This window comes from Sparus aurata, unplaced genomic scaffold, assembly GCF_900880675.1.
Source record: "Sparus aurata unplaced genomic scaffold, fSpaAur1.1, whole genome shotgun sequence".
Taxonomy (NCBI): Eukaryota; Metazoa; Chordata; class Actinopteri; order Spariformes; family Sparidae; genus Sparus; species Sparus aurata.
The window spans coordinates 260025-282577 of record NW_022045105.1 but is presented as its reverse complement, the minus strand read 5'-3'; the positions used below and the strand labels follow the sequence as shown (position 1 = coordinate 282577).

Here is a 22553-nt window from a genome sequence, read left to right as displayed (position 1 = left end):
ACTTGTATAATCCAGAGTTTTAAGGAGTTCATCTGTCAGTTCATTAATATTGGTAACATCTGGGCAGTTCAGTAACCAGCTGGGCATCGGCTTAGTCTCCATCTTGGCTCAGCAAGAATCATGAACAGAACATCAAGATCAGAAGTTACACAAAGAAAAGGAAAACCCAGATAAACACGATAGTTATGACATTGAATTCACTAAATACCTGTTTCTCAGTTAATCTCTGGGTTAGTGAGAACAGGAAAGTTTGTGATATCAGTTTGTTAGGGTGAGATGCAGAGAGTGGCACCTACAATGATAGAGTCATTTCTGGAGTGTCCAACAGTGTTTGTGTTCACTCCTTGGATTACAATGCTCATTAAGTGGTAGTCAGACTTATTTTGGCAGATTTAAAATTTGGTCCTTCAGGCAGGTTTTGCTGCTGAAGGGCGTCACAAATGTGTCAGGGGCAGGACAGCTGTTATCACTGTCATGGAGGTGCAGAGAGGAGGCGGGGCACTCCTGGACTGATCTGGTCTCCCTTTCAGAGGGATGGGCACTGATGAAGGTGTCATGCATCAGAGACTGGGAACAGTGGCTAGAATATCTTCTGGGGAAAAACTACCTGTGACCTCACTGTGTGTTTCAGAAAGATGGAAGTCATGTAACTTATCTCTGTGTCTGGATGGAGGTTGAGGAGCTGACTTCATTCCCAAGGACTAAGGAGGTCAGTCAGGAAGTGTTCACATGGTCTGAGTGGAGAGGGAGTTAACCTTCCATCAAGGGAGGAGTGTGAACCAGAGGAACCAGAATCACATCGGCTCAACGACTGTGGTGGGGAAAGACGTTCTGACCCAAAGCCTTAACAACTCCTTTATGTGTGTATTAGAGTCCATTTTGAAATCCACAATGAACGACTTCATCTGCTGGTCCCAACACTGCTCTGAATCTTTGAATCTGCTCTTCATTTCTGTGATGTGATGTCGTCGTCTTATCGTCCTTTATTGATCTCATTCTTTTGTTCATCTCTTTATTTGCATTACCTTTTTCTGTTCAGTGTTTATTCTGTAATGTTCTTGATTCTGCTTGATTGTCAGAGCACTTTGTAAACTCTGTGTTTAAAGCTGCTGTATGAATAAAGTTTATTGTAGTAAAAATCACATATTTGTGTGAAGCCTCAGCTTTAAGTATTTCTTTTAAGTATTCTGGAGAACTTCGGCACCTTTTCAGGTTATAAATTAAATTTGGGGAAAAGTGAGTGTTTTCCCATTAATACTGCAGCACGTCATCTTCAACAGTCAGGTTCACCTTTTCAATTTAGTCCATCAGGGTTTAAATACTGAGGTATTAACGTGACTCGTTCTTTATCGAGCCTTGCATCTGCTAATTTCACTCCCCTTATCTCAAAGATTACATCTGATATTCAAAGATGGGGTAACCTCCCCCTTTCATTAATTGGCAAGATCAATGTTGTTAAAATGAATATTTTACCAACATTTCTATTTTTATTCCAGTCGGTTCCTCTTTTTCTGCCAAAATATTTCTTTGACTCACTGGATAAGATCATTTGTTCTTTTATTTGTGGTGGGAAATCACCGAGGGTTCGTTAAACTTTACTGCAGAGATGCAGACTTAGTGGAGGACTTGCATTACCTCATTTTCTAACTTACTATTGGGCTGCTCACATCCATAAACTTTGCTACTGGTTCAAATCTCCTGAATCCTCTTGGTGTAAATTGGAACTATCATCCTGTAGGGGATCTTCTATACCTGCTCTACTTTATTCCTCTTTACCTACAAAACCCTCTATATACTGATAATCAAGTGGTTCTTGTTGGACTTTAAAACTGGTCTGTAACAAGTGGAGCCACTGGGTCAGACAGAGAAAGACTTTTCTCACAGCTGTTTAGTTTCACAGACGAGATTCAAATCCAACAAACGTCCTGAAAATACAGCCGGACTTCAACAGCCACAAAACACTGAGAGAAACACAATGATTGTCATTCAAATGTGTTTTCTTCTCATATAATAATCACACAGAAATGAACAGATGTTGTGCAGTTTATCACGTCACTACGGACATAATTACATGTGTTAACCAACACCATCAAACTTTTAGTTTCATCATTAGAAACACATGAAACAAGTCAGAGTGTTTCAGGTGGAGTGTCGAGTACATTTGATCAGATTTTACTGTCCATTCACAACTTTGTTCACAATGATTCTTTACAATTAAAGCTGCAGACGAGTCAATGTTTTCTGTTTCTTACATTTCACTAATTTTATTGGAACAAGAGCCGGAATTCAAAACAACACATGACAGAAAGTACAAGTCAACACAATTTACACAATTTAATGGAAGAAGTTTAAAATGTAAATGAAGAATCTTTTCAATCAGTTTGAATCATTTTGTACAAAGTTGACTGATGAATTTATTCCAAGAAGCTGAAAGATTGATGTGACTGTGATCCTGTACAGACTCAACTGTTCAGCACTGACAATCTTTCTGTGACAGGAGGAGACTCTACACACTAAACACCACACAGACACACTGAGGAGGAACCAGAACTGGGCCAGGAGAGTCCAAATCCAGGATAAAGAGGTTCAGTGAATGTGGTGTTGAAGGTGTGGAGGTGGATCAGTGAGTCAGAGGAGACTCTGTAGAAGGACAGAGTGCCAGCAGGACAGTCCACATACACTGCTACTCTACCAGAGGAGGAGGAGGAGGAGGAGGAGGAGGAGGAGGAGGAGGAGGAGGAGGAGGTGGAGGAGGAGGAGGAGGAGGAGATGTCTGTTCTTCTCTTATTGTGCCAGACATAGTAACGACCATCATCAAAGCACCACAGACTCCAGGACTGATCATTGAATCCAAACACACAGTCATTACTGCCTCCTTTCCTTCTGATTCTTCTGTAACTCACTGATATATAAACACTTCCTCTCCACTCGACCTCCCAGTAACAGCGACCAGTCAGACCAGTTCTACACAGCAGCTGAGGCCACCAGGACTCAAACCTCTCTGGATGATCAGGATATGACTGATCCTCCTCCTTCACATATGTCATCTTCCTGTTGTTGTCAGACAGTTTGATGTTTCTGCTGACTGTGTTTGTGTCGACTGTGAGCTCACAGGAATCTGATAGAGAGAAAAAGACACAACACAGCTGCAGTTATTAATGTGTCATCAGTGTGATGATGACATCACAGATGTGAATGAGTGATTTCACAGTGTTTTCATGAATGACAGTAAAAAGACACTCACATCTCCACGGACCTGGTGTCAACCATCGGACTCCAGCAGGCTCCACCCTGAAAGGAGGAGGGGGGTCAGAGCAGCACATCCTCTTTCAGCATGCAAACATGGACATGACATGACTCTCATACACAGAAACACAATCTGTCCATCAGGCTGCTTCTCCCTGTTCTCCCTGAACCTCTTCACCTCTGCCACTCTCCTCACACACTGAGAGTGAGCCACAGGATGTTGGTGTGTGTGAAAGAGGACCACAACATCTGAGAACACACACAAACCTCCTGTTGGATTTATCACTTCATCTTTATTTGTTGGATGTTGTTGCTGTTTCCTGTGGGCGACCTTACGCTTGCTGTTTGATCCAATGTCAACTTGTGCTTATGTTTCTATATTATAGGACTTTTGTATTTGGACGTCAGAACTTTTGAGGTCCGATTCCTGTTTGAAGCTTGGAGGGCTTTTCTGAATCTCAGCTGCACAGTCTGCTTTTTGTTCTTGCTGTGTTTCTGCTGCTTTGTTTTACTGCGCAAAGAAACAAATACAATTTATACGTAATAAATCAATCAGAAAACATTGGACGTTGGTTCCCGACCTCTGCCACAAAACCAAGTGACAGAGACTCCCAGACTGTTTCCCTCCAGAACCTCACAAGTGTCACTGAACCGGTTTGTGATAGAAACAGTTTCATGGTTTCATGTGTTGACATGTTCATGTTACTATAGTTTGATGCTGGATTGATATCTGATGTATATTACAGCAGTAATAGTTACTGTGAGGAGAACTTCATGTCATGTTTGATGCCATTAAAAGCAGAAACAATGACAGAAAATGTCTCTTAGTCACATACACAGACAGCCAGTGTTGGTCACGTTACTTTTAAATAGTAATTAGTTATAGTTACTAGTTACTTCTTCCAAAAAGTAACTGAGTTAGTAACGGAATTACTCCAATATAAAAGTAATTAGTTACCAGGAAAAGTAACTCTTGCGTTACTTTCTTTTCTTCCCCTTTTGAGCTCGGCATTGATTTTAATGTACTCTGCATCTATGTATTTAGAAAATGTCTTTCTGCATGGTGGACCGGCTCCTGCTCTCCCTGGTATTTAGCCAATGAAGGAGTCTGGGTCAGCTGTTTATAACGGGAGCATGTTCTCAACAACATACCTGTCTATCATTGCATTCAGTTCAGTCTGTGTCACAAGTTTCAGTGAAGCTGGAGCAGAAACATCCAGCTATAGCTGCTCAGACGGCTCCGTGTCCTTCTGTGTTAGCGGAGCTCACGTTAGCCACACCTGCTGTCATCATCAACAGTGTCAACAACGGAGTTTTTGGCCACTAGTGTTGTAGAAGCGTGTGCAGTTGAGAGATGCTTCATTAGATTAAAGTTGCTTAAAACGGACGTGGACAAAGGAGATTAAAGTAGTGTCTGTACTTCCACTTTGAAAACGTAAACTTTCCCTCTGGACTCGCCATTTCTGCAGCTCACCTCTGCTAGTTTGTGTGTGCGAGGCTGTGTGGTTTGTGTGTAAACCGAACACAGCCTGGGATTGGCTTACGAACTCTCACTCTACCTTAAAGAGCCAATCATCACCTCCACCTTGTCCCGCCCCTCCCTCCTGCCTCACCGGAGAAAAATAAAGCAGCCCTGCTGCTCCGGTGGCTGAGAGCCGAGTCGGATGACTTCAATGAGAAACTTCAATTTGTAACGCGCTACATTTTATAGTCGGTAACGGTAACGGGCAGAGCCGACTGACCTGGAGTGAGAGATGCTTTGCTGAAGCGCGAAACCCAAGTTACAGATCTTTTATGTTATTATGAGAAGTGTACGAATTTTTTCAGTTCACTCTGAGACTGTGGCGGGACAAATTAGACCATGGCGGGCCGCCACAGTCTAAGTAATTAATGGGAAACACTGCCAGATGTGACCAGAGGAACAACTGAATATGAAGCCAGGAATCTGTCTTTCTTTCTGTCTGTCTGTGGTTCACATGTCTCCTGAACCGTTCATCCAATCTACTTTATACTTGGCAGGTTTGTTGCTGAGGACTCAAAGAAGTGCAGTGTTCAACTTGAATTCAATAGTAGAAGTTTTTAGGGCTGCATCAACTAACCCATTAAATCAATTATAAAAATAGTTGCCGACCAGCTTCATCGCGGATTAGTTGGTTTATGTTGTGATGCAGATGCTTTGACACGGAGCGAGCTACTTCACTTCATAGTAGGGCTGGGCGACAAAACAATAATGATATCTATCGCGATAAACAAGTGATCAATATCAATAGAAAATATGTTCGATAGAACGTTCGATAATTTAACTGAACTCCGTTAGAAACAGGTGATCTGCGAGCAGCGAAATACAGTGTGAGGCCGGACAAGAGGATTATGCATGCAACTCTCTTTACTTTCGATGAAAACAAACTTGACAATTTCAGACACAGACCGTGGAGCCTCCGTATATATATGGATACGGAGGTTCTACGGTTGAGAAAATGTAGTGCCAAAAGAAAGGGCGGTCTGACGGCGATGTAAAGCGGTGTGAATTTTCTCTATACAACGTACAATGCAATAATATAGATTTTTTTAGGTGGGCCTTGTTTTAGGTGGTTAAAATTTGCTTTGCATCTGGACTCCGTTCACTGCAGTACTGAGCTGAGCGTCCGGGCTGGAGCGGCTCTCTGCTCCTCCAAACTGTGGCTGCGCTGATCGGTTACGGAAGGGAACAGATCGACTACAGCTATGTACTTCATATGACCCCACTTCAAAAAACCCAAACTATCCCTTTAACATATTGTCAAGCAGCAATGTCAGCTTCTACACTATTCTGTCGCTTTTTTTTTTTCCAGAAATCTCACCTGTAGTCACCATTTAAATGTTTATTTTTCAAATGTATCTCATTTGAAATGGGTAAAAAAAATATATCAATAATTATCGATATCGACTGATATGAAACACTTATATTGTGATACATTTTTCAGCCATTTCGTCCAGCCCTACGTCATAGTCAAAGACGTAGAGCGGAAAATACATCTGGAAAACAATTCAGTGCTGCAGTTCTTGTCTCCTACATTGGGGACTAGCAAGCCAGCCTATGGCACGCCTCGTGTAGCTCAGGTGATTAAACAGGAAGCTACTCAGAGTTCTGCTGTCTCCTTTCTGAATCGGCTCCGTTCCACATTTGCAACATAGTGGAGGCCACGGAGGAACAAAAACTACAAACATTATAGAAGAGAAAAGTGTACGAACCAAGTCATCAAAAGTGTGGCAGCACTTTATATTAAAGTCTTCAAAGAAAACAGCTACAAGATGTGCAGAGCTGATCTCACATAGCACCACATCACTGAGACCTGAAGAGAAAGCAGGTCGGAGCCACTACAGGTGACTCGGCACGGTGACTTAGTAAAGGTTTCAAACCCAGAACCTGTCTCCACTGATCCGTAGTGTCTGTCCCTTTAGTCACTTATTGTTCAGAGTTTTAATGAGCAGCAGGATTTGTTTGTTGGACAGGCTGACTGACAAAAGTTTGGACAGGATGAACTTTTGGACCTGATCCACTTCATCCATTATTAAACCTGTTGTTCCTGCAAACACAAGATTAGGGCCCGGCTACATTACAGGTTTCAATTTAACAACCAACGTTTAAGACAGAAACAGCTTCCGTCTGTGCTCTCAGGTCTGTGATGGATCAGTGTCGCCCCCTGGTGGGTAATTAGCTGAAGTACGCTCAGAGACACTGGAGGACATCAGAGGAGGTTTTAGAATATTTCATAATAAGAGATCGTCGGAAGTGAAGTCTTAATTTCTTCACAATAGAAACTTGAGCACATCTGTTCTGTTAAAATATATATTAAATGTCTTTTTATTCTCAGTGCATGGCTCAGGCTGCATTCAAAACATACATTTATCTTTTTATTTCTTTTTCTAAATTCAAATCCAAATTCAAAATGTCTTTATTGGCACGAAACATGCATCTTCTTGCATTTAACACTTCCTTTAAATACTTCACAATAAAAGTCCTGCATTATGTATTTATTTGAAAATTTTTATTTTGAAGCAGCAAAATCAGGAAACATTGGATTTCCAGCAGCAGAACCTTAACACACCTCCAGAACAGCTGAGAGTGAAACTGAGTCAGTAGCTACGAGCCAGGCTTAAGTAAATTACAACAGCATTAAACCAGAGGTCCACCAACTACTGTAGAGAGCTGCAGCTCTGCACAGGTCACATATCATGTTAATCAATTGAGCAGATGATTGATCACTGAATGTTTTCTTATGTCTTTTGATTTCACTGAGCCCATCACTGCTGTTGTTATGGTAATGCGACGGGAAGGTTCCAACTCGTGTCATCTAAAGTTCTTCTTGGACTGTTTTATATCTTCTGTTCACTTTAAACTGATGCCACAGACAGTTGTTACAGTCTGTAAATCTTTTCACACTGAGGCACAAATACACTGTCAGTGATGATCTAGAATATAATTACTCCAGTGTTGATAAAGATCCATGTCAGAACCATTTAAAGTTCAAAGTCAAGCACTTTGGCCAGAACACTGATTCTTCAGTTCAGGGAAAGAGTTTCTAGGACATTCAATGATTAAATTAATGTGTCACAGAAATATTTTGAATTTGAGGTTCAGTATTTTCTGATCAGACAGCGAGCCTATTGTTATTTGTTATCATAATATCCTAACACTGCAGTGAAGTGGTGGAAATTCGACTTATTGTTAAAGTTTTGATAATCCTTTGCAATCAGTGTGGAGTGTGAAGTAGTTTGGACGAGTGATTCATCAAGCAGCAAAACAAAAAGGACAAAAAATTAAACAGGGACATTATGAATGAGCACTCAATTAGTCTGAAAAAAGAGGTGTAACTTTAGTGTTCGCCAAGGCTCTCCTAGCTGCTGATCTTGGTCTCTTCTCTCCTTTTTCCTCTCTTCAATAGTCACTCTTGGCTTTAAGCTATGCTGCCTTTTCTCCTGAACTGAACTGAACTGGAGGTGGAGTAAACGAAGCAGACTTCCCGAAACTGAACATCTACAGTCGAGAATCGAGAGTCGAGAGTCTCATGCTCGCCCCTTTCACACAGAGAAATCGCATGAATGCCACAGCGGCAGTTCGCCAATTCTCCGCTGTTGGTCATTCACAGAGAGTAAAGCACCTCCGCCTAAAAACTAACACATAAGCCGGCGCTGCGGCTTCTAAAGAGGTGTGAGGGTACACGTTATGACGATGAGGTCTGTGTGTTTTCAAGGTGTTTCCCCGATGTCCTTCTGTCAATCTAAACCCGCGGATAGTTTATCATCATATGGATGCTGTTATAATGTGTAGTGAATGAGATCCTGACCCACCAAACATCCTTGAAAGTGACAAAGTTACATTTTTTGCTCTTAAGTACATAATTAGATAATTACCATCAATAAACTCGATGCTGTCTGATTCTGACTCATGGGAAAAGAGGCTGTTTTCTGGGGGAAAGTTCACTGAAGTCTCGGTCTGGAGCAAAGCATGTGAATGGAGCTGAGCGGCGACAATTTCCGCTCCCGGCTTACGTGGGTGTTCACTCCTTCGCTCCTTCGCTCCATCGCTCAAAGTTATACCAGACAGCTCCGCTCACCTAAAATTTCATTCAGCTCCAGTGAAATCGCTCCACACTCGCTCATATTTAAAAGAGGGAGCAATTCCTGACGTTGCACCAATATGACCTCTCTGCTTGCTTTTCGAAATATTTTACAAACTCCATCTCTCAACGAATGACCTCTGATGTAGGCTAGCCCTTGAAGGCAGACGTGAGTCTGGACTTGTGCATGCCCTCGACTCTTGAAGAGAGGTATCGGAACAGAACTGGAGCGAAACGGAACCATCGCTCTGGCCTTTGAATTAAAACACGCTCTGCACTCCGACCATTTCGCACACTCTGCTCCCCGCTCGCTCTGCGCTCCACTCACATGCCCTGGTCTGGAGGCCTGATTGTCGTGGTGATTTATTTTTCAACACAAACACTTGGTAAGTTTAAGTTGTTGCTTAAAGTTTTTTGTCAGTGACAGACGCTGTTTTTCAGGCAGAGATGTGATTTAGAGTCGGAAGGACGAAAGAGACGACAGACGGGAGGACAGATGCTTCTCCACCTATAACTGCAGTATCCTTTTCCTCATATAAGCTGCCAAAGACAGTTACAGTTACTACGTTACATTTGTTCGGTCCTGTAATGCTGCTTTGTGAGACATTTCTATTTATTTAGTTGAGTGAAGGACCTGAGTTAGTTGAATGAAGGACCGAAATGTGCCGATCAGCACCGGAGTGAAATTTCACCCCTCGCCGCCTCTGAAAAATTCTCAGAGGTGGAGGCGGAGAATTGGCAGTGTGCAGTGTGAATGGGGCTACTGACTGTCTGTGGCTGCAGCAGGACTCTACATACCTGAGAGTGTCCAGTCTCCAGCCTGGATCCTCCAGTTGAGCAGAAAGCTGCTTCACTCCTGAGTCTCCTGGATGATTGTAGCTCAGGTCCAGCTCTCTCAGATGGGAGGGGTTGGAGTCCAGAGCTGAGACCAGAGAAGTACAGCCTTCCTCTGAGATCAGACAGCCTGACAGCCTGCAGACACACAAAATAACACACATCACACATCAGCTGAGAGTCCTGATGATTCAGTGCACATCTGTGTTTAAGGGATTCAACGTTTATTATATACATCGTCTTAGTTTTCAATAAATTAATAATTAGCACTGAACACAGAGTATAACTGAAGCTGATGGATATGCCGTTAGTTTTGCAGATATCTGGTCATGAACCAACATATTGTACGGATTAAAATGATGTCCTGATGATGACATCAGATGAAAAGTCAGACGATCACCGAAGCAATTACAGTTCATCCTGAGGGGAGCATGAATGTCAGAATCCACATGACAATCCATCCAATTGTTTTTGATAAATGCAAGTCAGGATTAGTGCAGAATAGACTGACTGACCGATATTTTAAATATATACATAGATTAGGGGTGTCATTGGTTTTGTTTTCTTACTTTGATGAGTGAAGGATCTGAAAAGTTGTCAGACTGTGAACACTGTCAGAACATCACACTCCTGTCCACACAGATGTCGTCTCACCTCTGTTTCTACCTCTGTTTGAGGGTCAGAGGTGGAATGAAACCGTCCCCCCATTCCACCTTTGTAACTTTCACACCTACAGTGAGTTGGAATATCGAGATATCAAGAATCCTGCCTTGAAGAGGCAGTGTGAATTGGGCTTCTATGTCTCTATCTCTCAACCCAACCAGTTGAGACAGATGGCGGACAACCACTAAGTCCGGTTTTGCTCAAGGTTTCTGCCTGTTAAAAGGCAGTACTTTCTCAACACTGTGGGGGAAATGTTGGGTCTTTTAAATAAATTGAATTATATTAGGAGTGTGATCAAGACCTGCTCCAATTGTTAAGATACATAAAATAATGAAATAAAATAAAGAATCCTGACCTGAGAGTTTCAAGGACACAGTGTGGACTCTTCAGTTCAGCAGAAAGTAGCTTCAATCCTGAATCCTGCAGGTTGTTGTTACTCAGGTCCAGCTCTCTCAGACTATAGGACTGGGAGCTGAGAACTGAGGACAGAGCTTCACAGCTTCTCTCTGAGAGGTCACAGACACTCAGCCTGAAGTGTGAACAGTAAAAAAAATGTACATTATTTATAATAACATTGTACCACATGTGAACTTGCTTTCTGTTTTACTCTAAAATGTCAGAGATATGAAAAATCACCAAGACTAAATCTGGACTAAACAGACATGAAACAATAATAAGCAGCATACTTTCAAAACACAAGAGTTCTGACATGAGAGAGAGAATTGAATTCAACATTAAAGAAATACAAAAATAGTTTGAAACAAACTATGGACTATCTGACCTGAGAGTTTCAAGTCCAAATTGTGGACTCTCCAGTCCAACAGACAGATGCTTCACTCCTGAATCCTGCAGGTTGTTGTTACTCAGGTCCAGTTCTCTCAGACTAGAGGACTGGGAGCTGAGAACTGAGGACAGAGCTTCACAGCTTCTCTCTGAGAGGTTACAGCCACTCAGTCTGGACAAAGAATAATAGAGTAAATTATTTCTATTTAGGTCAACAACAGCACAATAACTGCATTCTGAAAAAACTTCTCCACACTTACAGAGCTTTGTTGGAGGCTTTGACCACTGGCAGCAGCCTCAGAAGAGCCTCCTCTGAAGCAGAGTATTTCTTCAGGTCAAACACGTCCAGATCTTTTTCTGATGACAGTAAGATGAAGACCAGAGCTGACCACTGAGCAGGAGACAGTTTATTTGTGGAGAGACGTCCTGATCTCAGGTACTGTTGGATCTGCTCCACTAGAGAACGATCGTTCAGTTCATTCAGACAATGGAACACATTGATGCTTCTCTCTGGAGACAGATTCTCACTGATCTTCTTCTTCATGTACTTGACTGTGTCCTGATTGTTTTTTGAGCTACTTCCTGTCTGTGTCTGCAGACCTCGGAGGAGATTCTGATTGGTCTGCAGTGAAAGACCGAGGAGGAAGCGGAGGAACAAGTCCAGATGTCCATTTGGACTCTGTAAAGCCTTCTTCACAGCACTCTGGTAGAAACGTGTTGATTTTCCGCCGAACACCTTAGACAACCGGGATGTTGACTGCTCTTCTTCTGCCAGCAGATTGACTCTAGAGTTCATGAATGTCAGATGGACATGAAGAGCAGCCAGAAACTCCTGAACACTCAGATGGATGAAGCAGAACACCTTGTCCTGGTACAGTCCTCTCTCCTCTTTAAAGATCTGTGTGAACACTCCTGAGTACACTGAGGCTGCTGTGATATCGATGCCACACTCTGTCAGGTCTGATTCATAGAAGATCAGGTTTCCTTTCTGCAGCTGATCAAAAGCCAGTTTTCCCAGAGACTCAATCATCTTCCTGCTCTCTGGAGTCCAGTGTGGATCTGTCTCAGCTCCTCCATCATACTTGACTTTCTTCACTTTGGCCTGAACCACCAGGAAGTGGATGTACATCTCAGTCAGGGTCTTGGGCAGCTCTCCTCCCTCTCTGGTCTTCAACACATCCTCCAGAACTGTAGCAGTGATCCAGCAGAAGACTGGGATGTGGCACATGATGTGAAGGCTTCGTGATGTTTTGATGTGGAAGATGATTCTGCTGGTCTGCTCCTCATCTCTGAATCTCTTCCTGAAGTACTCCTCCTTCTGTGGGTCAGTGAACCCTCTGACCTCTGTCACCATGTCAACACACCCAGGAGGGATCTGATTGGCTGCTGCAGGTCGTGTGGTTATCCAGAGGCGAGCAGAGGGAAGCAGTTTCCCCCTGATGAGGTTTGTCAGCAGCACATCCACTGAGGTGGACTCTCTAACATCAGTCAGGATCTCAGTGTTGTGGAAGTCCAGAGGAAGTCGACACTCATCCAAACCATCAAAGATGAACACAACCTGGAACTCTTCAAAGCTGCAGATTTCTTTGGTGTCAGTGAAGAAGTGATGAACAAGTTCCACCAAGCTGAACTTTTTCTCTCTCAGCACATTCAGCTCTCTGAAAGTGAATGGAAATGTGAACTGTATGTCCTGGTTGGCTTTGTCTTCAGCCCAGTCCAGAGTGAACTTCTGTGTTAAGACTGTTTTCCCGATGCCAGCCACTCCCTTTGTCATCACTGTTCTGATTTGTTCATCTCTTCCAGATGAGGCTTTAAAGATGTCTTCTTGTCTGATTGTTGTTTCTGGTCTGTGTGGTTTCCTGGATGCTGTTTCAATCTGTCTGACCTCATGTTCATCATTGACGTCTGCAGTCCCTCCCTCTGTGATGTAGAGCTCTGTGTAGATCTGATTCAGAAGGGTTGGGTTTCCTGCTTTAGCGATCCCCTCAAACACACACTGGAACTTCTTCTGAAGGTTAGATTTAACTTTACGCTGACAAACTGCAGCAAGATGTTCTAAATTAACACACAACAAAAAAGATCATTAAGTTATTTATGAAGAAAATATGTCAATCCCCCCCAAAGATTGTATATATGAACAGATTCATCATCAGACTTCAGTAAACGTCTCATTGATCCAGGATGTTAAACCTTTAGTGAAATCCTCTTACTGCTCTGCAGACGGTCAGCCAGCTCCTCCTGCTTCATTCTCCTCAGGAAGTGAAGTGTGATCTTCAGAAATGCCTCTCTGCTGCTCCTCCTCTGTTCTTCATCCTCACCATCCAACACCTCCTCATCCTCCCTCTGATTCTCTGAGCATTCTGGGTAATCTGAACTCAGAAGCTTCCGGACCTTCTTCAGCTCGTTCTTCACAAAAGTGGCAATGTTCTCCTCCAGCAGCTGAAACAGAATATTATGTGAATGACAACATTTAACATCAGATCCATGTTGGACAGATTCACCACTGGTCTGTAAAGTGCAACATGGAGATTATTATGAACAGACTGGATGTAAAAGTAGTTGTTGTTCATGTACAGACCATAATTATGGAGTCCAGGTGTGTCTGATGCTGCTGGACAGACGGACCTCTGGGAACCTCTGAGCTCCCCTGGTCGACTCTGTGGAGGAATCATGAAGAATCAGTCACATTGTGTCTGTCCACTCAGAGACAAACACAAGCTGAAGATCCTTTGAGTTAAAGTGTTGATGACATCATTGAATCAGATGGTTTCCTCTGACATCACAGTGTTGGTCGTACTGCTGATCCCACTGTGAATCAACAGTCAGTCAGTTTACTGGGTTGGTTCAGCAGCTTGTCTGGTTTAGTCCCTCCAGCTCTTGACCTGTTTAATACTGTGGACAGCAACACATAGCTAACAGAAGCTAGCTGGATGCTAACTGTTCAGTGTAAATTGGTGAAGCGTCTCAATAAACTTGTATTCAATCTAGATTCCAACATCGGAGAATGAAAAAATGATTCATTACATCTTTTTGTTTTCACTTAAATTGTTTCTGCAAGAAATTTGAATCTGACTGTCGTACAAACTTGATTTTGACTATTTTGTGTGTTGCTTTATGGCGATTAACGACACAATGACCTAATTATAAAGATAATAATGAATTCATAATTTGTAAAAACAAGCTATACTCATGTAGATATGACTTGTAATACTTATGTCTGAGTTTAAAAATGCTCCACGTAACTTGAGACATATTTGTAACAGTTTATTATTTTGGATATCTAATAAATATTGTAAAACAGTAAAATGTTCTGCCTTCATTCATAACTTTTTCTCAAGTGTCCAAACTACATTTAAGAGATCAGAAAATGAGTTATTTGTTTTTATATATTTTATATCTAATTAGCCGATGTATCAGTTATCACAGTTTTTTACTCTTCATATGGGTTTTGGTACCGGCCCCATGAAGTCCAGTTGGGTCGGGCCCTTGTAACGTCAGATATAACACACAGCTCTTCCTCTCCTCAGCAGCAGGACTCAGATTTCAGCAGGAGGTGAGTCACTGCTGTTTGTCTACAGGAAGAACACTGTCCTGTCAGAGTTGTTGAGGCACGGACATGAAGAAATGTGAACCTGTCCTTTAATACTAATCCTGCTCTGACCTCCATCATCACTCTGAGAACATGAAGACTATCAGGACAACTGGTCAGACTGGATTTAATGAGGACAAACATCAACAGAGAGCAACATGACAACAACTTACTGTCTGTCTGAGGAATGTTCTTGTTTGAATTCAATAATAATGTCCTTTGACCCGTGACTCTTGAAGGAAACACAGCTGGGCTCAGGTCCAGGTCCTGGTTCAGGTCCAGTAGAGGCTGGTCTCCTGTTGGACAGAGAAGAATACCACCAGAGATGTTAATTCACTTTCTATTCTTCAGACGTCCATAAAATAGTGGAAAACATCAGGAATAAACCTTCAGAGAATATTGGACCAAACTAATTCAATAAAGTGAAATGAAGTTCTATTGGGCAGCTTTCTAAAGTGAGAAGATACATTTCAGTGAAGAAGAACGAAGCTGAAAATAAACATCAGGTTTCAAAAAACATCTTTCTCCACAGTTAAAACATGAATCAGTCACATATTAATGTAATAATTAACAGCTCACCTCTTTACAGCAGGAGGTGGTTGTCCTTTAAAATCAATGAAACGATCATTTGACAGGTCACTCTTGAAGGACACACAGCTGGGCTCAGGTCCAGGTCCAGGTCCAGGTCCTGGTTCAGGTCCAGGTCCAGGTCCAGTGGTTTTAGAGGGAGGGCCTCCCTCCTCTCTGTCCTCACACTGATTCATGCTGCTCATCTCACACACACTTTCATCTGGAGAGGAAACACAAATCATTCATCTGCACATCAACTGAAATCAGCCTTTGGGTCAGAAACATTCTTGAAGGACAAAATGTCTGAAAGTCGACTTCCTCTTCTAACATTTAAACTCAGAGCACATTATTCCACAACTCACTGACTCTATTAATACATATTTCACTAAATGGCTGCTACAGGACAACAAACTAAAACTAAATCATGTCATTAAATCAGTTTGTATTCTGTTTTTTACTGTTCTCTACTAATAAAGTCGCTCACAGCAGTGACGTGAAATCTGGAGACAAATGTGAAAATGTCTTCTGACAGAAAAGAGACAGTGGACTGATCCAGGACCTGTCTTCACTGATCTGCAGGAAGGACAGTGATGTCATCAGTCTGAGTTTTATTTCAAAATAAAAGACTTTTGTCACATAGTAAGAGAAATTTGTTCACGTCATTTCTACATAAACATTATCACATTTTAAAGGTTATAAAAACAGCCACAGTTTTGTCTGTAGAGGCTATGACGTCTCTCACTGACGTCACGTCTCCTGTCAGAACATCAGCTGCTGGACTTGGATCAGTCCACTAGATGACGTCATGACGCTGTGGTGGAGTCAACACACGTTTCTCTGATATCTTTTAGAATCTCTTCCCCTGAGAAGTAATCAGGAGCAGAAATACTCAAGTAACGTAACCGGCACTTTAAGTACTAACACTAAGTCCTGTCTTCACTGATCTGCAGGAAGGAGAGTGATGTCATCAGTGTGAGGTTCATTTAAAAACAAAAGACTTTTGTCACACAGTAACACCAGTGACTCCAGAGGACAGTCTCTTACATGTTTTATAATATTTACTTTGGATTTTATTTATGTCATTTCTATGTACACATTATCACATTTTAAAGGGTATAAAAACAGTCACTGTCCTTCTGTACATGACTGTGGAGACTTTCTGTGGAGCTTGGAGTGTTAAATAACTGATTAAAAACAAATACTGACAAGTTGATTTAACCAAGAGGCAGAAATTGTTCTAATAACCTGTTGTGTTATTATAAAATATGAAAGTCACAGGTGTGTTCAGGTGGGTTTTAGTCTGTAGAGGCTATGACGTCTCTCACTGACGTCATGTCTCCTGTCAGAACATCAGCTGCTGGACTTGGATCAGTCCACTAGATGACGTCATGACGCTGTGGTGGAGTCAACACACACGTTTCTCTGATATCTTTTAATCTAAAAGAGTCAATCTGGCCATCTGTTGTTCATTGAAAACATTTATCTGCAGAGTAAAAATTAGAATCTCTTCCTCTGAGAAGTAATCAGGAGCAGAAATACTCAAGTAACGTAACGGGCACTTACACTGAGAGCCGACGTGTTCCTGCTGACTGTTGCTCAGTGATGAAGTTATATTTGTATTAATTAAATAAAGCTTCAGACTCCTGGATGTCCTCTTACTGCCTCCTCATCAGTCCTGGACTGTAAATACAACCACAGATTATTCACCGACAGTGTTGGGAAGATTACTTTGGAAATGTAGTTGGTTACAATTACAAGTTACCCTGTTGAAAATGTAATAGTAGTGTAACTATTTCAATTACTTTCTCAAAGTAATGTAACTAATTACATTTGATTACATTATGATTACTTTTCTTAATTTTGAATGAAATCTCTCAACTGTTAACCATTTTCACATTTTAAGACCTATAGTTTGATAAACCTTTCAGTTCAAAGGTTTAACCATATATTATGAGTCTGACATTAGGCCTGTACTGAAGGAGGCTCACTTCCTCACTAAATGGAGCGACAACGGGCTGATTTCAGCCAAGAGGAGCAGGTTGTTTTAATGGAGAGAGTATGAGCGATACAAAAAAGCCTGATCACAGCCTGAAGCAACAGTGTTGCTGCAAATATGACAAGAGGAGGCTGATTTTAATTTCTGACATCTCAACATTGAGCTGCTTTTAAATATGAAGCTTTAGAGCAACAACAACTGTTGTGTTAAACTGTGTTTTATATTGTTTTCATATATTTCACTGATCGCAATTATAAAATGCCAGTGTGTGTTTTATTGAAAGCGAGGCTGGTGTGCATATGAAAATAGGTTACAGTGGGTTTTTTAGGTGCTGTAGGTACAAGCAAATCTCATGTTGTCTCTGTACAAAGACCTTTTTAAATGTGAGAAAACAGAGTAGACCTACTCAAGATTTGCTTTTGGGCAACACATAACAGGCGAAACAATTAATTTATTCATGGCCACATTAAGTTAAATTATCTGTCCTGCTGCGAGCGCACAACTTCTTTCAGTGGTGACTGACTGTATATAAAAGTAAATAAATGACCTTCTGACGCGAGTCGGATCAACAGCTGAGCAGCGTTTCCCCTCAGCTGAACATCTGTAGGCGGAGACGCTCAGAGAGAAAGTAACCAGCAGCGGATCAGCGCGATCTCTCCCTCCGTACAAATGCTCTGTTCTGATCCAGCTCCACTGGACTTTCAAAGTAAAGGTCACGCCAGCTGTAAATAAGTTAAATAGTGAAACAGTTGATTTTATGATTAAACAATGAACAGAACCTGGTCGGGACCAGGTTATGAGCTAAGCATAAGTTACCATGGTGATCTAGTCGGGTTAAAAGAGAGCCACCTTTGTAATACAGGGAAGCCTGGCTTCTGTCTGTATGAAGTGTTTTCTGTGTTTCCAGCACAGGAACATCTTGTGCGCCGCCGACACTGTTGCTGCTGAGTCTGACTGCCGCCGTACGGTTTGTCGGTTGAGTCGAATGGCACATGACCAGAGAGAGCCAATCACAAGCGTCAGTTTTTTGAAGGAGGATGTTGATATGAAAATAACTAAAAACAAACATGAATCCAGGGGGGCGAAAAACTATTTGATAAATCCGAGCTTTTGCGGCGATTTTTCAAATGTAACTTAAGTTGTAATCATTGAAATTTCCAAAAGCAACTGTAATTTAATTACATATTTTCTCCCAGTAATTTAACGGATTACAATTACGTAAATTTTGTAATTAAATTACGTAACGTCGTTACATGTAATTCGTTACTCCCCAACACTGTTCACCGACACCAACAGCTGCTCTCCAGCCGCGTTTAGTGCGTCACACAGCGGGAGAGCGGCGGCTCGTCTCGGCCTCCTCCACAGGCTGATTCAGGCAGGAGAAGCTGCCTTCAGTCATCAGTAAGTGGAGCTACACAGTGACAACCACTCTGTGTTCAAACACTGACCAACTAACTCCACTTCTACTCTCATGTCACCGCCTACACTCCCACAGCGATCTAATAACGACGCTGCATTCTGACTATTCAAGTTGCGTCGGGCCCCAGTAATGATGCAACACGTCTTCCCCTCGTGTGAATGCAGGTGTAATTGTATAAAACTATGATGGAGGTTTTGCTTCGTCCTCTAATCTCATCAGGAACATCTGAAGAGGAAGAAGCACCATGACAGTGAGCAGTAAACATTAGTTCATGTTCCAGCCTGCAGCTTCTCTCTCATCAGTCTATCCTGCTGAGCCGGACACTGCAGCTCCTGATCCGTCTGTCCTGCACTGCAACTTTATTCTTCCACATTTTAGGGTCAATTATTCTACTTTTTATTCAACTACATCTGTGTGATAACTTTAGTTACATCACAGATTAAATGCTGCATCAGAGCAGACAGGCAGAGGAAGAAGAGAAGAGGAGGCTATGTTCAACAACACCGCCTCAAACCAGCAGCTGGCAGCACACAGAGACTGAAAACTGGTTTTCCTGCATTTCACAACTGATGACAAGTTAACAAACCTTCATCTGAACAAACAGGTTGGGTTGGTTTGTTGGCACCAGTTCAGTTTTAACTTTGGTTGTTTTCACAGTGACGGTCGACTCAAAACACACAAGGACAAACCGATTAAATCGCAGTAAACATGGAGAGGCTCAGTGTACGGGGCGCCGACTGTAAAGATGCACATCCTAAAATAAACAGCAACTTTTCACCACATTTAGCGACAAATCACGTTAAAAAACATATGTGATTACTTTTGATCAGATGTACAGCAATATTTGTGAATTTTGTGATATTTACTTCTCTTGTGAAAATAAAATGTCAATTGTTAAATCTAAATCTAAATGTTAAATCTAAATATAAATGTTAAATATAAATGTCGCGGGTGAAACTAAATATTTAGCTAATATGTACATTTACACTGCCTGTCGCCTATTTAAAGAAGACACAAGTATTTTGATGCTGCTGTTTAAAATCCATCACACCAGTGTCTAAATGATGCTGTCACATATTTATATGACAGCTGTGTGCAAAGTTTGGATGGAAAGAATCAGTTTTCATGAGAAAGAACCCTTGTGGACTTTAAACAAAATAGCATCCTGCTTTCAGTTTGTGTTCTTTACAGCACATTGAATGGAAAATGATGTAATTTCTCATCAGATTTATGTTCACTTGACCCTTTAAACCACATTAACATGTCCAAACAGCTCATCTGCCATTTTACATCAAATCCTATAAAGTCACAGTCAAAGTTATATGTAAACAGTGTTCATCAGCTAACAACACATGGAGCTGTGCTGTTGATCCACACGAGCTCTTCGTCAAACTCACAGTAAAGTTACATGTTAGTGTTTGTGATTCAGTTCAGGTCCAGTTTGAATGAAGTGAGTTTGACGACGAATTAACGAGCAGATTAAACTGATCTCAGTTCAGTCAGAGACAGAAAACTGAGTTCAAACTGTGGATTTTTCTGTTTATAATGAAAATAGGAGTCAAAATATTTCCTCTCTTGACATTTAGTGAGTTTATGTTGTTGACTTATTAGACTCAGTAGTGAACTGGCTGCTTTTCCATCTCCAGCTGAAGCTACAGGCTGTCAGACTGTCACCTCTGAGCTACAGAGTGCTGTTAGGAGACAGGACGGACACACAGAGACGTCTTTGACAGGACGTCAACACTGTTGTTCTTCACTCTGCTCAGAATGTTAGCTGGTTAGCTGAATATTAGCTGGTTAGCTGAATGTTAGCTGGTTAGCTGAATGTTATTGTAAAGTTAAATCATATCTTACCTTTAAAGGACTGAAAGCAGCAGGTGAGAGTAAACACAGTCCGTCCTCAGCTGCTGACGGTCTCTCAGGTGTGCTTCATCACAGGAGGAGGAGCCCAGGTGAGCTCTCACACTCTCAGTAAATCAGGCCTGATTTACTAAGATCCCAGATAAGGGGCGCTAAATTGCTTGCGTGCGCTAAAAGATTGCACGCGCTGTTGGTTTGCGTGTTGTGGGTGATCAACTAAGATTCCTCGCGCAATGAATAACAGGGGCAAACGTGTTGGAAACCGCCCTATTTAAATGAGGTTTTTGCGTGTGTTACTAGTTTTCACCATGGAGAACGTGGGAGAGAGTGGGCGCAAACGAAAGATGAAATTTGAAGCTATTGAATTGGAGGTGTTAGTGGAGGAGGCAAACAAACATATTCACGAGTTACAACAAAGAATCATTAATATATCCAGGAGAAACGGGAGGAAATATGGGAGGATATCTGTGACAAAGTCAATGCTGTCAGCAAAACAAGAAGAACGGCCGATGAAATTAAGAGGGGATGGCAAGATGTAAGAAGAAGAGCAAAAGAAAAAATGGGTTATAATAAAACCTCGGCAAATAAAACAGGTGGTGGACCGACAGAGGACATCCCCTGTCTTCAATTGAGCAGCAGGTACTGCTGACCTTCTCCGATGAACAGATTTGACACCCTTGAGCCAGAAACTGCAGAGCAAGGTATGCCCATAATAGCACAAACACGCATTTCTTTTATTGGATACATTTAATTTATTCAGATATGAGCCAAAAAAAAGAAAAGAAAAAGAATGTGCTTCCTGTGTTAACGTTGAGTTGAATATGCACTGAAAACGCGTAATTTCATAATTTAGGCTACAAAAGTATTTTTGCTTCTGCATTTCTCAGAGAATTTTATTTTCCAACAGTGACGCAGAAGTGTGTGCGTTTCATTTTACAGCATCACAAGATGTTTTTCCCCATGATGAAACAGTCTGTGGCACTTGAGGACGGGTTACATGCCATGGCACAGGAGGTGCGAGCTGTGGCCTCTGTGACGCGCGCGCTCAGGCGGGACACTCGTGCCATCGTTACGCACACCAGGCAGCTAGTCAGTGCTGTATCTGGGCTGACGATGGCCATCAATGCCCTGGCAAAGGGGATCGAGGGTGGCGTACAGGGAGCCGGGAGGTCATTAAACATCAGTGGTGTTTCATCTGAGCAGCCGGGAGAGGGAGGGGAGATCGCAGGAGGAGATGGAAGCGCGTTAGGCATTAGTGGACACCAGCGCAGCCTGCGAAAACGGAAAGAAAATAGATAATGGCAAATTCAACATTCATTTTGTTTAAATTTAGGCTGGGTCGTCGTTTTTTGGTGGCTGTTATTGTTTGTTTTGTTTGTTAGAGAAAGTTCGTTCGTTGTGCCTATGCCTCCTCCTTGCTACAACGACGTACGACGATGTGCGTAAAGCTGTGCCAGTTAAAGCTAGGGTCTGTAATGTTGTTCAGACACACATTTTGTTATACTGGGTGAAATGATCCTGCTATCCTGAGAGTAGTCAATACATTATGTATTCAGAAAAAGGAACGAAAATAATCGGACCTCTGTGGCAGCTGCAGGACTGAGAAAAAGCTGACCAATCCAAGTACGGATTGGTCAGATGCACGGATTGGTCAGATGCTTTCATGTCACGTTCTGTCCCTCCCTCCTCCGCGTGCACACGTTAGGTTTCACTGTTGCCGGAAATATTCAGACACTCTTCTGCAGAAATACGGAGTTGCAGGAGAAGACTTTCATTTGGTCACAATGGCAGAGAAAATGCAGCCAGCGTTACTTGTAACAGCTCAACCCGCTACAAAGGCAAAGAAAAGAGAGACTGAGGCAGAAAAGGCTGCAATGAAAAAGGCTCTGATAAAGAAAGAAGTCGGACCGAGTCAACATCGGTGCTGCGTTTGAGTGGCGGAGACAACTGGGGCATGTGAAGGGCTTGAAAAGTGATGCAGAGGTTGCTCTC

The 22553-nt window shown here is 42.1% G+C and overlaps 1 protein-coding gene across 1 annotated transcript; it reads right to left on the bottom strand.

The window, feature by feature from the left end:
- Positions 1 to 472: 472 nt before the first annotated feature.
- LOC115577618 (protein NLRC3-like) lies at positions 473 to 13722 on the bottom strand (the record flags this gene model as incomplete). Its single annotated transcript, XM_030410493.1, has 8 exons — positions 473 to 523; positions 2535 to 3118; positions 3245 to 3291; positions 10699 to 10872; positions 11125 to 11298; positions 11387 to 13181; positions 13337 to 13565; positions 13705 to 13722. Coding segments are annotated over 8 exons (3072 nt in total), but the record flags the coding sequence as incomplete, so codon positions are not given.
- Between the last annotated feature and the right edge of the window lie 8831 nt (positions 13723 to 22553).